Here is a 17,176-nt window from a genome sequence, read left to right as displayed (position 1 = left end):
GACCTGGTATGGCAAAGTATGGCAAAACAAATGCTCAGACACATCAACAAAATATAATAAGAAAGTAATTGTTTTGACAAATCAAAGTTTTATTTTCACTTATATCAAAGTTATAGACTCTCAGAGCTGCACCAGAATCTTTAGCATCATAGCTCGAGTACATGACGGAATCATCATCCTCGTCTTCCATAGAATCTTGGTCAACTTTAACAAAGTACATTTGAGTGACATCAGGGCAAATACAGGGCAGTTTTGAGTTTGAGACAAGACAAGACAAATCATGTTACTTGAAGAATGTCTCTGGTAGCTGGTAATTTGTCAGTGACCTATTTAGGGTGTAAGAATACCAAAATAAACTTCATTAACAAGTGAATGTCCACCTCTTTATTACAATTAATCAACAGATATTCCAAATAAATAAAAAAAGAACATTGTTTTGTAGTATTATTTTGATAGTGGGAACATTTTTGTCTCTTGTGACTGGAAAATACATCTCAACATGTAGGAATGGCAGCACATCAGAATGTCAACTTGGCTAATATTCACACACTGCATTGCTCCTTATGCAAAAAGTGAAAACATTGTGATACTTTTGAAAATAAACTGCTAGTACTTACTTGTCAGTTGTCCTCTTTGTCCTTTTCTGCTGGAAACCTATGGTGACTTATTCCCATCTCATCAGACAACAACGGCACAACTGCGATACAGTGGACTAGTGACGTTGTCGCTGAAGAAAATCGCGGACAAGGATTCTGACCCATCAAGGGCGGTGCTCTTTCATTGGGTTGAGTTCAGGTGATGTCACAATGTGTCCAGAGAAGCGTCTCTAACTCAATAACATATTTCATTTCAACCCAGTCTCACAGAAAAACGTACAATGACGACGTTTGTCCACTTAGAGAAAACGTAATGGTTTGACGAATTTGCCTCAAAAAACGTATCCCAGGTACATTTAATTTCTCAATGGCTTAGTGAAGGGCGTTCCTTTGGACACGTGACTGACAGCTTTCTCCCCTGTCTGAACATAAAACATGGCCGACATTCGTTGTATTTTTGCTCTAAATTGCGAAATTTTAAAACAATTAAATGCTTTTGTTGAGTTTTGATCACATTTCTAGTGACAAATGTACACTTTATTTTCATATTTTCTGCTCGGTGTATGTTTATGGCGCTTCGTTTTATAGTTTTGACCCAGATTTTTTAGTGGTGCTCACTGAAATCGTAGTATTGTGACGTTTGCCCTGCCGCCCATAAATCCACTCCAAATTGTGGGTTTTTTTAAATGACTTTATTGGCTTTTGATCACATTTCTAGCGACAAATATATCCCACATTGTAATATTATGTGCTTGTTTTATGTAAATAACGCTTATTTTCTTTCGTTTGGGCCGAGATTGTTTTGTGATTCCTAATAAAACGTAGTATTGTGACGTTTGCCCTGCTGGCCATAAATACGCTCCAAATTGCGGATTTTTAAAATAACTTTATTGGCTTTTGATTAAATTTCTAGCAACAAATATATCCTACATTATAATATTATGTGCTTGTTTTATGTAAATAAAGCTTATTTTCTTTCGTTTGGGCCGAGATTGATTTGTGATTCCTAATAAAACGTAGTATTGTGACGTTTGCCCTGCTGGCCATAAATCCGCTCCAAATTGTGGGTTTTTTAAATAACTTTATTGGCTTTTGATCACATTTCTAGCGACAAATATATCCCACGTTGTAATTTTATGTGCTTGTTTTATGCAAATAACGCTTATTTTCTTTCGTTTGGACCGAAACATGGTCGATATCCGTTCTATTTCGCTCTGAATTGTGAGATTTTAAAACAAGACCTTTTGTTGACTTTTGATCGCATTTCTAGCGACAAATATATTCTATTTTGGGTCGGTTATCTGCTCGCACTGAAAAACGTGCAATAACTACGTTTGTCCACTTGGCATACCGTAATCCTTTGAATACTTTGCCTCAAAAATCGTTTCTCTCGTACGAGTCATTTCTCAATGGATTTGTGAATGGCGTGCCTCTGGTCACGTGACTGATAGAGCCCAAAACATGGCGGACACCCGTTCTCGTTTTGATTTAAATTGTGAGATTTTAAAACAATTAAAAGCTATTGTTGCTTTTTGATCACATTTCTAGCGACAAATGTACGCCTTACTTTCATTTTTTTCGCTCGTTTCATGTATATGACGCTTCGTTTTTTTTCGTTTTGACCCAGATTCTCTCGTAGGTGTCAATTCAATGGTATTATTGTACAGCTGGCCAGTAATTCCGCAGCCAATTGTTGTAATCACATGTAACAATTTTTAAATATTATGTCATGAAAATGATAACATTTATTATCCGACTGGGGAAGGAAGTGGATGGCAGGAACTGACGTCACGGACCGAATACGTTATTTATTTATCATTTGTATCGAATACATTTCTACGCCAAATAGTATTATCGGATATTTAAAAAAGACACAAAGCTGAATGATTTTGACGTGAGTTATGTATTTATTCTATTTCTTAATATTTGTTTTTTTTTGTTTTTTTTGATAACCTTTCTCCATGTCGATGGTTGTTAATATGGGGGTAACTTATCCGGTTTCCATTTCTTTTCTTTTCTTCTTGCTGATTTGCATAGTCACGTCCACTGTGTTTAAAATCAAGTGGCCACTGATAAATTGGTATTCAGGCTGTACTCACTCAACTGAGGAGCATCATGGATGCCTTATTTCTTGCTGATTTGCTGTTGGAGGAATCGAAGGTAGGCATTTAATGCTCTCATGATCTGTCCTGAGACTTTCTAACAATATGTAATATTGTGTATTAGGTGACGCTAACATTTTCCATTATCTTTATTTTAAGAATACTCAACCTCAAGAATCCTCAGAAGTGTCTGGACCGGACAAATTTTCATTTGTTTGGGTTGAGGAGGACGAGGAAGGGAATCCTATCCCAAAGAGGAGGAGAACAGGGAAGAAGCGGGCAAAGAGTTCATCCTCAGGTGATTTTTGTTCACTAACTTTATGGTCTCTATTGCCTGTCTTTGGCTGACTACATTGGTTATGTATTATTATAGAACTAATGTCAGTCAACTGCTTCAGTATTTGATTGATTTGCCATGGTTGTGGGGCTAACTATTTGACACGACACTGTCCTAGTGAGGACATTTCGCTGAATACAGGACATAATGTTTACATGGTTGAGTAGTCAGTATAAGTGGTTTACTGTAATGCGGTTTAGTGGTTTAATTAATTTCAGAGTCCTGCTTAATTTTACTAATTTGTTTTGGATGTTTGTTGTTGTTGTTTAAGGTGAGAGACAATGGTCAATTGTCAATTGGGTCAATGAGTCCTCACATATTGCACCCACCCAGTGAATACATCCTACTGCGTGGATCCTCTACTACACTTGGACGGGTGACTATTACAAATGAATACATCAGCAGTAACCGTCAAGCAATCCATTGTTAGAAATGTGCATGTAACCCAGGAGTTCTAGAGGGATTCTACAGGCCACTGCCACCAACCACTCACATCAGGGAAAAGAAGGGAGGAAAATTCTCCTTCAATGAAAGAGGTCTGTACTGAGATAATATATGCCACCAATATTGTGTATATATCTATATATATATATATATATATATATATATATATATATATATATATATTTACACACACACACACAACCTCTTTTAAATTATGTTTGTCTCCTTTCTTCCCAGAGTGCATTTTGCCAGTAATGCATCCATGCTGCGACTGCTGCTCTGGGCATACAACCTTTTCTGCAGGAAAGCAAGTAATTCTGATTGGAATGAATGGTGAGTTCCTTGTGTATGAATTATATTTTCTATTTTCTGTTCTAAAATTTCGTTATGTACATATTTTAGGTCGATACAATGTGTCCCTCCCAACTGTCAGCTGCTCCTGTGGGAAAGCTTTGGATGTCGGTATTAGTGAGCTGATTGAAAGTGGCTACTGGCCAGCTACAGTCCATTTTGAGACGCTGTACACAGTGGATTTGTTCGCTACATACGAAGAGCTCAAGATTACTGCACCAGGAATGTAACGACAAGCTTTCGTTGGTATGCTTGAGCAGCGCACAAAACTCTTTGGTCGGGTTAGTACATCATTGGACTAATTGCCTGCAGAATTGAAAGAGTTTTAGATGTATTTATATGCTTGATTTTCCTTTTACAGTGTGGTAAAATATGTGGCGACACCATGCAAAAATCATTCCTGGAATGGTCGTAGGCAAAATTTGAAGTTGAGAGGCTGTCTGAAGTCGCTCAGTTTCGGTGCCCAGCCTGCACACCCTCAATGTTAGCTGTCTCAGTGGATGGGAACCGCAAGCTTTATCGCTTTAAGAGCCATTCAGGGTATGTATAAGTTGTTTCTACGGCATGCAATACATGGAACCTTGATAAAGGTCACCCCTGCTTTATGTCTTTTAGACCAAATGGCTTTTTCGAAGGTGTCTTTTTGGCCAACGACACCGAGGTGACCTCCTTCGTCAACCACATCAGGGCATCAACAGGACATGTAAAGTTTATTTAAATTTCACTGCACGCTTTGCTCTGTCTACATCTGTTTTTCTTCATCTTGAACAGAATCCTGGGAAAGGCAGGTGTGGTGGAAGCGAATGGGTGGCTACACGAGAGTCCTCCAACAAGTCTGCGAGTAAAGTAGATGAGGAAGGGGTCGAAGGGTTATGTACAATTCTGACGTAAAATAAATATAAATTCTTTTTTCTATATTCCCTCAGAAGGAGCATGCAGTCAAAATGAACTTGAAAAAACCATTGAAGGACTGTATCTCAGCATTAAGCAGCGGAAATATCAGCTGTATCGTCAGGCTGGTAAGAACAGAACGAAAGAAAACAAGTTTTTGATAATAATGTGTGGCTGAGCACATATTCAGTATTTTCTGTTTAATATTCTAGATGGCAACAAGAGAAGACATCTGCTTAGAAAAAAGATTTCAGTGGAAAAGAGATCCTTAGAAGATGCCATCACAAAATACAATGCTGTTGTGCCGGAAACTGGCAAACTCCCTTCTCCCAACGAGCTCCTGGCTGAGGAAAACTATTCCTGGCCTTGGGAATGTAAGTACATCTAGGATGTGTTCAGTTGTCTTCATATCTATAGGCTATTTTTAATTACATTGTAAAGGCTTTAGATGAAGCAATTACAGGTTTGACCGAGGTTGCTGTGATTGGATCAGACAAGCTCCAGAGACAACTTCCTTTTTACTTTTGAAAACTGAAAGAGACACTCTTCTATATAATTCTGTCCCATGGGAGAAATTGCCTGGTGTCATTAGGAGGAGATTATGCAGTGTAATAGAACCCACCTTTGAAAGTACACAGACACTGCGGGAAGTAGTTCACCACTATTTATAAAAAATGTATATGATGATTTGCAGGTCATGGTGATATGTTAAAGAAAAAAAAGGTCTTCGACAAGGTAATGCTGCTGAACCGACTGAAGGAAGAGGAGGTCATTGTTGTCCGTGAAGTCAAGCAGCACTGGGAGTACATGAGGAATATGGCTGGAAATATTGAAGAGATTTCCTCCCAGCTTTCAGAAGGGATCACTCAGCAAAGTAAGTACAGTTCTATTTGCTACATGTGCTGATATACTAGGTTAGTAGTCTAATTTATTGTAATATCACTGTCAGGCGGCACAGAAGCATTGACTGGGAGAGGACGTGAGGGGCTACTCTGTCTGCTGAAGAGAAGACTGTCAGCAATTCAAGCTCAGCAGGGTGCAGCTCGCTCAACGTACCAACATGTTTTTGGATCGCAAGCCTTGTCTCTCGATGATTCCTCCACTGATGATGAAGAACCCCATGATAGCAGCTCCTCCACCGAAGATGAAGAACACTAGCATTGTAGCTCCTCTTCTGAACTTTGACCTCCCTCATTAAAAAATGAGGAAAACTGTTGTAATTACCTGGCCTGCAGTATGAATGTGAAATGTTAAAATAAACTGTCCTGCAATTGACTCTTTTTCTGAGTTATGTACTATTACTATTTTGAAGTAGATGCTGATGCTTTTTATGTAAATTATGAATGATTAATTTGAGATTTATTGGTAGGGCAGTGAAATACGGCTTTTCATGCAGCCTCAATAAAGTCAATTAACAGGCTATGTTCACTCACTTCACTGACTTTCTTTTGCCACTAAAATTGTCTGTACAATGCTCATGTATGTTATTCAATCATGTGCAAGTACACATAGGAACTTAGTAAAACCAAAGCAGTACGATGAATGAGACTGCTGTTTTGTTGCAGGAATAATGAGTCAAATGGTATGAGCAGGTGTTGCAATGCATTACCTTACTTATTTCTGAATGTTATTACGGGTTAGAATTAGGGGTTTCCATGGCCCCTGGCCACCTAAATGGGTAAGGTCATCAGTAAATGCTTCTCATCGAAGTTAGCTTAGAACAGGTAGAAATATCATAACCTGGATTACATCCTGAATACTGCTGACAAAGGCACTAAGAGTGCACAAGTCACAGATCCTACTTTTGAGTTAAAGGAAGAGTTCAATAATTTTAACCCGAGAAGACATCTTATTATTTAACATCTGGATGTGCCACCGTATCTTTCTGACTACTTCTGGATAGGAAGGGAAGTCATCTCATTTATCTCTGAGTTCATGTCTGAATGAAAAGGGCCAACAGGCGTCATGTATTTGTTAGGCATCACTATGTTTGTGGAGCTTGTTGGCGCCCTTTTGATGGGAGGATCTGACAATTGCTGAGATGGGAATTTTCTTCTACTCTCCCCGACTTGGGAAGGCAACTGGGCATGGTGGAAAGGGGCAAAAAAACAATTAAACCATTAAACAATGGAAGACAAACACAGAGTAGCAAGTTTGGTGACAAATCTGAAAGATTCAGCCATGAGGTACTAACTGACATGAAACAATGGTCTATCAGTGTTGCCAATGTTGTATGGTCTGGAAACAGTGGCACTGAGGAAAAAACAGGAGGCAGAGCTGGAGGTAGCAGAGATGAAGATGCTGAGCTTCTCTCTGGGAGTGAGAGCAGGATGATGATAGGATCAGGAAGCTGTAGATCTGAGGGACAGCACATGTGGTCAGGTGTTTAGGAGACAAAGTCAGAGAGGCTGGATGGAGATGGTTTGGACATGTACAGAGCAGAGAGAGCCAGTACATTGGTAGATGAAGATGTTGAGATGTTGGAACTGCCAGACAGAAGGTGGAGAGGAAGGCCAAAGAGGAGATTTATGGAGGTGGTGAAGGAGGACATGAGGTTTGTAGGTTTGAGAGAAGAGGAAGCAGAGGACAGGGTGAGATGGAGGAAGACGATCCACCACTGAAGGGAGAAACCCAAAGAGAGCGAAGAAGAAGACGTAATCGCATATTGTGTCTCTCTAATTTGGTTATATTTGTCAAGCTTTAAAACAAGAGAAAGCCACACCAAAGAAGATAGCTGGAATATCTCCTTTGCATAGCACATACACAATTGACACACAAATTCCTTTCTCACCTATCTTTGAAATATGGTCCAAACTGGCACCTTCTCACTAAATGTAGTTTTCTCAAGTCTGACAATTTATCTATTGATCTTCCAGTCTTGAGGTTTTCAACCAATATAGAAGACAACATTTGCATCTTTCATAGGGTGTGCCAAGGGTCAGGGCATTGGCTGTATCAGCCCATCAGGTGACTCATTTGGAGATGATTATTGTATGAATGAATATTAAGACACTCATGTTTCAAGCTCATAATATTTAATATATTTGAAAAGACATAATACTTCATTTGCTCATGAGCAAAAAACGCACGAGAACGAGCTATTGATGACAGAGAACCTATACAACGAGATTTAAAGCAAACATTTATTTGAGTGTGATTTCCTCGTTTAAGGTGTTGACACTATACGTTTTGAAAATTTAAAGGTATGTTACGTTTTAAGGTGATATGTTTTATTTTTTATTTTTTTTATTTTACATTACGAACAGTAGAAATGAAGGAATTGTGGGTAAAAGCCCATCGTGTGTGCGCGTAGACTGCTGGGAGGAAGACGTTTCATGCGACGAACTTGCTCTAAATATTGAAAGGTAAGAAATTATCAGGCAAGGGGTCATATATGGCGAAATATATGAAGTGTTTGCCATCATTTCGGGCAACCATCGCTTCCATGTTTGTAACTGTCAAATTCGCGGTTTACAGTGGATGCTGTATAATACTCCGCGGTAACATAAAGAAGAACAAACGTTGTCTTTGCAGTACTCTACAAGTGATTGTTTACATTACATTATGGCTAAAAAACTTCATTTTCACCTGAAAGGGATTAGGTCTAATATATGTACGTGTGTGTGGCAAAAATGATATGTGGATCAGACATGGTACAAACGTTTTGTTTTTTTCCAGTTGAAGATGCCACACGGATCCACTAATAAGCACTGCAATAACTGCATTTGCCAAGCAGAGCAGCCCAGGCGACAGAGGCTGGCAAAACGACTGAAAACTTTTGAAAAAAAAAAAGAGGAATGGTTGAAAAACCAAAGAAAAAACAACACCGCCTCACGTGTGATGGACGAGGCACAAATGCTGGTATGTTTGACATCAGTAATTGTATTCAAATTCATGGCATAACATATGGCAATTTCCTTTTTTTCAGCTGGAAAAACTGCACACTTTGGGCCACAGAGCTGTGGTGTTTCTAGCTCGGCCAGGCAAGAAACCTGGCACTTGGTCCAGTCAGGTGGTCCACTCCAAGTGGCATCTGACTGACCATGCCAGCAAGTGCCTGGACCGGATGAAGGACCTATATATGGCGGTTGTTAGAGGTAAGCTTGTTAATGTATTTGCATCTTCAGGCACATGTAATAATGGGCCAGATTCAGATCAGGCCATCATTCATTATTAGCCCTTTTTTGACTTCATTAGTCACCAGCAACCTCTTTCCCTCATATAACTGCATATAAATGTTTTTATATATAGTGGAACAATACACCACATTAGCATCTGCTCCAGAGTCTAACCACAGTTCTGTGGTGGAGGATTGTTGGTCCCTGCAAAGCTTTCTGACCATTTTACCTTGTTGTCTCACTGTTATTTCCCTGCTCTGACACATCTTTCCCACAGTGCCAGTAGCTGTAGAATGTTCCTCAGTGTAGACAAAAACAGCTGAAAGCAACAAGATCCAAAGTTGTGCTTTAGAATTATACACAATTTTAATTTATCTGAGAGCTTTTTTGATGTTGAATTCTGGAAAATCTGAAAAAAAAGTTTATGTGGTGTAAATCAGTCTTTTAAGGCTGAGTATCTCTGGAAGATTAGAAATTTCTGTGTGTGTATATACAAAAATCTCACTCTGATCATATTGTCTATCTGTTCCACAAAAGGTTGGACAGATATGCAGACATCAACCTCCTCCACCATACATCCGTCCACAACCTCTGCCAGCCAGCCGTCAACCTCCTCCACCATCCATCCGTCCACAACCTCTGCCAGCCAGCCATCAACCTCCTCCACCATCCATCCGTCCACAACCTCTGCCAGCCAGCCATCAACCTCCTCCACCATCCATCCGTCCACAACCTCTGCTAGCCAGCCGTCAACCTCCTCCATCATCCATCCATCCACAACCTCTGCCAGCCAGCCGTCTACCTCCTCCACCATCCATCCGTCCACAACCTCTGCCAGCCAGCCATCAACCTCCTCCACCATCCATCCGTCCACAACCTCTGCCAGCCAGCCGTCTACCTCCTCCACCATCCATCCGTCCACAACCTCTGCCAGCCAGCCGTCAACCTCCTCCAAAAGAGCCTCCACAGGCCCTCTGAGTATGTAGTAATTAGATCTTTGAGACATGTCTGCAATCCAATTACCAGAATATCTGTTTTGGTTCATAAATTATTTGTAGACATTATAATATTTAGGTGAAAGACTTTTTATAGTTCAGGTTGCTATGACAAAGTCTGACATGTCAGAGATTAGAATGTTATGACATGGTTTATTTGCACGAGATGCGTCATTGGTTTTTGATCGTTAGTCTATTGGATGTTATATGTAATAAAATATTGTGGGAATTATTCTGTACAAACAGTTATATTTATCCTCAACAGGCTTACCTCCAAGAAAAAGCACCAGAAGGAAGACAGAAGATGGATCGAAAGGTTCTTACATATTATACATCATACATTGCCTTGCAAAGATGTAAAAAGTGATGTTATAAAACCATAAGACTTGAAATACAAATATGAAATTAGACACAAAACAAAGAAATTAGAATTATGACCACACAAACTAAAAAATATTTTAATATCCCTACATCAAAGTGTTGCCATTCTTAAATCCAATGCACACAGCCCACTGTTGCTGACATAAGTCTAGTGACTGCCCTGGCCTCTAAACATGATGTATCTCATAAAGGCAATACAATGCAAGATTGTGCAGTGCCTTAAAACTATTACATACAGAAATATCACATGCAGCTGTAAATGATTTTATTTGTACTTTCTTAATATTTTTGTGAATGTTCATTGCAGTATATATTTTTGCCTGAAGACGTAGTGGGCACATTTGATGGTAATTTTTCACCACAAACACCACACCTTGCTCACTTGTGTGTTACAAACTGAAGACCACCAAGGATCATTGTTCTTTACCTTGCAGTGATTAAATCTTTTTTTTCTTTCTCTTGCAGTGGAAAGATATTCCAACTTGAGTGGGTACGGATGGAAGAAACCAAAACAATTTGTTAATAATAATAAATACATCTGCAAAAGTGTGATCTTGATGTTGTCATGCATGCAATGAATAAATAATTTGACCCTGAAGTAGAATGAAATTGTCATAACAGAACTGAAATCCTTTATTTCAATTTCCTCTGACCCATTAAAATATTAAAAAAGAGATGTACATGCCGGATGTGACGCCATCATCCCGCGGCAGGCAGGACATCCCGCTATGTTTTCGTTCAGGTCGACCACTGATGATGACGTCAAAGTCCGACGTGTTTGTACAATTGAATTATTCATCCAAAGCATAAATTCACGTCTCCGAAGAAACGTCGGCGTCCACAACACGTGTACATATTTAAACAGAATGAAAAAAGAATGAAACTACGGCTTGGGAGGTTTGGAATGGTCCGCCTGCGTTTCAGCTGACGTCAGTGACGGAGAACGAAGCGTGAGTCAGCAAAACGAATAAATCACGGAACTTCCTTTCTTGCCAAAAGACTTTATATGCAGTTGACACGATTTTAAATATCCGATAATACTATTATGCGTAGAAATGTATTCGATACAAATGATAAATAAATAACGTATTCGGTCCGTGACGCCAGTTCCTTCCCCAGTCGGATAATAAATATTCTATCATTTCATGACGTAATATTTAAAAATTAAAGAGTACATTGCATGTGATTACAACTCTGCTTACAACAGCTTTTAATTATTTTTAAATCCCGCAATTAGCTGTGGAATTACTGGCCAGCTGTACAATACATTGAATTGAGACCTAAACGAAAATTGAATTGAGGTCAAAACGAAAAAAACGAAGCGTCAAATGCATGAAACGAGCCGAAAAAATGAAAGTCAGGCGTACATTTGTCGCTAGAAATGTGATCAAAACGCAACAAAAGCTTTTAATTGTTTTAAAATCTCACAATTTAAAGCAAAACTAGAACGGGTGTCCGCCATGCTTTGTGTTCTATCAGTCACGTGACCAGAGGCACGCCATTCACAAATCCATTGAGAAATGACGCGTACGAGAGAAACGATTTTTGAGGCAAAGTATTCAAAGGATTACGGTATGCCAAGTGGACAAACGTAGTTATTGCACGTTTTTCAGTGCGAGCAGATAACAACCCCAATATAGAATGTATTTGTCGCTAGAAATGCGATCAAAAGTCAACAAACGCTTTTGTTTTAAAATCTCACAATTTAGGGCGAAATAGAACGGATGTCCACCATGTTTTGTGTTCAAACAGGAGAGCAGTCTGTCAGTCACGTGACCGGAGGCATGCCCTTCATAAAGCCATTGACAAATGAAATGTAAGAGTGAAACGATTTTTGAGGCAAATTCGTAAAGTCATTACGGTATGCCAAGTGGACAAACGTCGTTATTGCACGTTTTTCAGCGCGAGCAGATAACCACCGTAATAATACATTTTAATGGGGAATGACAAAACAATCTCAGTCCAAACGAAAGAAACTAAGCTTTATTTACATAAAACGAGCACATAATATTACAATGTAGGATATATTTGTTGCTTGAAATGCGATAAAAAGCCAATAAAGTTATTTAAAAACTCCGCAATTTGGAGCGTATTTATGGCCAGCAGGGTAAACGTTACAATACTACGATTTAACAGGGAATCACAAAACAATCTCGGTCCAAACGAAAGAAAATAAGCGTTATTTACATAAAAGGAGCACATAATATTATAATGTAGGATATATTTGTTGCTAGAAGTGCGACCAATAAAGTCATTTAAAACCACGCATTTTGGAGCGTATTTATGGCCAGCAGGGCAAACGTCACAATACTACGTTTTAATAGGGAATCACAAAAGAATCTCGGTCCAAACGAAAGAAAATAAGCGTTATTTACATAAAACGACCACATATTATTATAATGTAGGATATATTTGTGGCTAGAAGTGCGATCAAAAGCCAATAAAGTCATTTAAAACCCCGCATTTTGGAGTGGATTTATGGGCGGCAGGGCAAACGTCACAATACTACGATTTCAGTGAGCACCACTAAAGAACCTGGGTCAAAACGATAAAACGAAGCGCCATAAACATACACCGAGCAGAAAATATGAAAATAAAGTGTACATTTGTCGCTAGAAATGTGATCAAAACTCAACAAAAGCATTTAATTGTTTTAAAATCTCGCAATTTAGAGCAAAAATAGAACGGATGTCCGCCATGTTTTATGTTCAGACGGGAGAGAACGCTGTCAGTCACGTGACCAGAGGAACGCCTTTCACTAAGCCATTGAGAAATTAAATGTACCTGGGATACGTTTTTTAAGGCAAATTCGTCAAACCACTACGTTTTCATGAAGTGGACAAACGTTGTTATTGCACGTTTTTTTGTGAGACTGGGTTGTTCATGTCCAACAACAAACCAACATAACATCCAGTGTCACCTTTGGTTTCCTAACGGTTTTTGCCAAAAGCCAGGAAATCTTTCTTTCATGTATTTTTTTTAATTTATTCATTTATTTCTGAATAAGATTTAAAAGGTTATTCTGACTGAGAGTTGTACCTAATACAGTCTTTCAGCTCATAAATACGGCAGTGTGGCCACATGGATTAGACCATCTGTGTGCATTATGTGAAAAAATGAACCATTAAATCCAACCATTTTAATTCAGACACTTTTTTATGTATCATTTCAAGGAGAGAAAAGTTGAAAAACCTTGCAGAATGCAGCAATTATTCTGTCAAAAAGACAACTGACCAATCTGCCAGCTCCCCCACGCATCGATGGCCTGTGGCATTCAGCTTTGCAGTTGAAGTATATATATGTTAGGGAGTTGTTGTCCGTGTACACAAGCAAGTGTGGGGCGTAATAAAGGTAGTCTCGAAAACATTCACAACCTTACCTCTTGACAGCCAAGAATTCCAATTTTCCGGAATGCATGTGGTAGTTTTTCTCAGGCGGTGTTAATGACCTTGAACCATATACAATGACCTTAATCTCGCCTCCCCTTTTTTGGTACAACACTGCCCCCAGACCGTCCTGAGACGCATCACAGGGCAATATGAATGGTTCTGCAAAGTCAGGGTAGCCTAGAATGGGTGGTTCAGTCAGGCGATCTATCAGTCTGTTGAGCGCAATCTGGTGGCTATGTAACCAACTGATGGGTGTGTTAGGTGGCAATCGGCCTTGCTGATTTTTACGGGCCTTTTTTCCTTTAGTTTTTGACGTTGGTGGTGGAGCAGTCTCTGCAGGCACGGCGAGAAGCTGATACAGGGGTTTTGCCACTTTAGAAAAATCTGGAATATAGACCCTGTAATATGAGAGGAAACCAAGGATTCTGCTTAGCTCTCCGATTGTAGATGGCGGCAGATCCTTAAGGGCTTGAACAGGAGCTATCTCAGCTGGATCCATGGTATATCCTTCCTCTGATACCATTCGGCCCAAAAAACGTACCTTTCGCATGAAAACGTCACAATTTTGACTTTCTTTCTCTTTGTAACACAGCACGTACATGGTACACATGACTATCGAACGAAGGTGAGTGAACCAGACCAAGTAGGGCTGACAGATGGCATCCCGGAGTCCTCTTAAACAGTCTTACATACTCCTCTGGAACTCGGCAGGTGCTGAACTGAGACAAAAAGATATACGGTTCAATTGATACAGGCCCCATGGTGTTATGAAAGCCGTGATGGGGCGGCTCTCCGGGTCCAGGAAGCCTTGATGATATGCTTTGCCCTGGTCAAGAACTGAGAACCAGGAGCTGCCATTCAGGGAAACAAGCATATCCTGGATTCTGGGAATTGGATGTCTGTCTGGCACTGACTTTCTGTTAAGCTCCCTGTAATTGCAGCACAGCCTCAACAACACAATTGGAGAAGAATATGGTGACGTTGACTCTGATATCCTCCCACAGTTCAGGAGATCCTGGAGATACTCTTTCACCTCCTGGTTTCAGCACTGAAATGTAGTTCTCGCGAACAGGTGTGGGGTCTTGAAGCGTTATGTACATGTTTAAAGAAGGAATGCACCCCACATCCACCCTGACATAAGCGAAAGCATGGCATTCCTCACGCAACATTTGCCTCACCAAACACTGATCTGCTCTGAGGTGGTCCACTTGAACTGGGGGATCCCACTGGGCAGACTTGGGTTTCTCTTGTAAACTGTTGGTTCACCTCATTTAGTTGTAAATGATGTGTACAGTTTTGTTCAATGGTCTTCAGCAACTTGTCGGTCTCTCCTATCACAGGGATCCAGGTTTTCATGGATGGTTCGGGATTTGGACTGACAAATCCAAATCCCGAACCTTCTGGTTGGACTGACAAATCCCGAACCATTATCGGAATGTGTGGCAGTCTTAGATGATTGTGGTGTTTGTGAACATGACAGGCTGTTTTGTAACGACACTGTATTTGATCGGGAGCGTGGTGACCGACAGGCTACTGGGGGTCCCGGTTCAGCAGCTTAGTCTCGTTTCCCTAACTAAATCTGCTCTGTCAGCAACCACAAGAAAGATGACCTTCCTGTCCACAGCGATAGCAGTGTTTGCAAGCATTCCCAACTTGTGAATCTCTGCAAGCTTGGCATCCTCTTGGCCATCTTCTGGTACTTACTCTCGACTCTCTGCTCCCATCATCATTCATTCCAGACTTCAAGGGTGGCTGACTGTGGCTTGCTTGTGGCTCCTTGTGGATCTCACTGACTCGTGGCAGTTTGAGTGCTGTGTTTCTCCTTAACTTGTTTTGTCGTTCTAATTCTAGGCTGGTAGCCTCATTTATCTTTTCTATCAGAACCTCATCTGTGATTCTGGGATTGCTGAGGTAAGGTCTCAGCTGGAACTTGACCGCTTCACTTAGTAGACCAGTCTCCAATGAGCGCAATAATTTCTTCTGAATCATTTGGGGCAGAACTGTTTCTCTTTCACGTCATCACCAGACTTCCAAACAAAGGCTTGCGACAGAATAGGAGAGCCAGCTGCGTTTACCTGTGAAGTTGAATGGAAGGAGAGGAAACGGAAATGAGAGGGAGTAACAAAATAAAAGCACGAGGAAGGGACGGGGAGAATTCACAAACAGGTTAAAGTGCTTGAAGATAAATGCTGTGATAAGGCATCTGTTTTCTTGTTTAGTGTTTTGTGAGAACAGAGCCATAGCCATACCATACCACTTGATAGATACCACTTGACTTGACCTAGTGTGGACCACATCATGACTATGGGTGACTGTGACCCTTGCTTGCTTTGATGCAATATTAAAGCAACACCACATAACTAGTAACTGAAACTACACTCCTTAATATACAGTACATTACTCCATGAATGCATAACAGCAGACATTCAACACATACTCTTAAATCCAGGGGCAATTGCTGACAGTTTGTTCTTGACTCTATCATCAACAGCACCTTCATTTTATCCCACATGTTCATTGCTCTCAAACCTTTTGTCCACATCCTCAGTTCCATCGTCTTCGTCATCTCTATCCTGTTCACAATCATCCACTTCCATGATATCTAGAAAAAATGGAGTCAACAATACTTCAGTTAGTTTGACATTTATTTTTGGTTGACATTGCCCATACAATTTTAAATACGGCATTTATTTATTGGTTTTTTTTGGTATACATTTTGTTTTCACTACATACCATGAATCTCAAGCTCGTCTACGCCTTTCTCCGTTACAAGAAACAATATTGACATTTTTGTCAATATTTTTTTTTCTACTATTTCTTCAGGAAGACTATAGAAGTCTTTGTGGACTTGTATGTCATGGCCAAATAGTTGGCAAGTTCATTATTCTTTAGGTTAAGGATTTGGGACAAGGTTGTAATATGTTCGTGGACCTCAACTTCTCTGGATTCTTTGCACCACACCTCAGTGCACTTTCCTCTATAAAAGCCGATGGGAGGGCACTGTGAATGTCCAAAAAGCAGGGATTTGAGTCATGCACATCACATAGATCTCTGTTTTCTGATAGCGTTGCTTCAACAACAACTTCTGTGTTCAACAAAACAGCAACTTTCTTCCCTCTCTTGCCCATAGTTTCCACTCTGCTGAAATGGCTGGATAACCTTTTCTTAAGATCTTTCTGAGTAAGATCACCTAAAAATTTAAATTTGAACAGTTGCACTTAAATTCTTTTGTATTGTCTCATCTTGTATAATCCTGTCTTCTTGTATTTGTCTGCATTGTTTAGTGTAGATATTTCCGTATTTTTAAGCACAGTAAACATTTATTTATTAACTTATTTTTTTTCCCGGCTCGATGTGTCAGTGATGTATGTATTTATTTTCAGTGTGGAGAGTGAGCAACTGTCACTGATTTTGTTTTGTTTCACTTGGAATCAGCGATTAAAGTGTCCTGCTGCGGACGTGGTCTGCTTCTTCTTGATTTTAATGAGAAAGGCACAATGTAGAAGCGCACCGGTCACGCACTCTTCACAGTAGCTTATCCATAAAATCACAGTGTCTGTATACTCGTCCAG

General features: G+C 39.9%; 1 protein-coding gene and 1 long non-coding RNA gene across 2 annotated transcripts; both read left to right on the top strand.

The window, feature by feature from the left end:
• The first annotated feature begins 4,450 nt into the window (after nt 1-4,450).
• On the top strand, nt 4,451-6,087 carry LOC128747799 (uncharacterized). The gene is made up of 6 exons (XM_053845979.1): nt 4,451-4,491; nt 4,619-4,671; nt 4,757-4,849; nt 4,934-5,095; nt 5,416-5,595; nt 5,671-6,087. The coding sequence occupies exons 1-6, from the start codon at nt 4,451-4,453 to the stop codon at nt 5,877-5,879; spliced, it is 738 nt and encodes a 245-aa protein (XP_053701954.1). The 3' UTR covers nt 5,880-6,087.
• Nucleotides 6,088-8,517: 2,430 nt separating this feature from the next.
• LOC128747879 (uncharacterized) lies at nt 8,518-9,402 on the top strand. Its single transcript, XR_008412723.1, has 3 exons — nt 8,518-8,582; nt 8,650-8,818; nt 9,377-9,402. It is a non-coding gene; the product is annotated as an uncharacterized LOC128747879 (long non-coding RNA).
• The last annotated feature ends 7,774 nt before the right edge of the window (nt 9,403-17,176 follow it).

The sequence above is a fragment of the Synchiropus splendidus genome, chromosome 16, assembly GCF_027744825.2.
Source record: "Synchiropus splendidus isolate RoL2022-P1 chromosome 16, RoL_Sspl_1.0, whole genome shotgun sequence".
NCBI lineage: Eukaryota > Metazoa > Chordata > Actinopteri > Syngnathiformes > Callionymidae > Synchiropus > Synchiropus splendidus.
This window is presented reverse-complemented; position numbering and strand designations above follow the sequence as displayed.

What these genes read in the sequence shown, in the direction of transcription:
- LOC128747799 (XM_053845979.1), top strand. Translation starts at nt 4,451, where the DNA reads ATGGCTTTTTCGAAGGTGTCTTTTTGGCCAACGACACCGAG. An exon ending in GTCCTCCAACAAGTCTGCGA is followed by an intron (nt 4,672 to 4,756) that starts GTAAAGTAGATG and finishes ATATTCCCTCAG; the next exon opens with AAGGAGCATGCAGTCAAAAT. An exon ending in TCAGCTGTATCGTCAGGCTG is followed by an intron (nt 4,850 to 4,933) that starts GTAAGAACAGAA and finishes TTAATATTCTAG; the next exon opens with ATGGCAACAAGAGAAGACAT.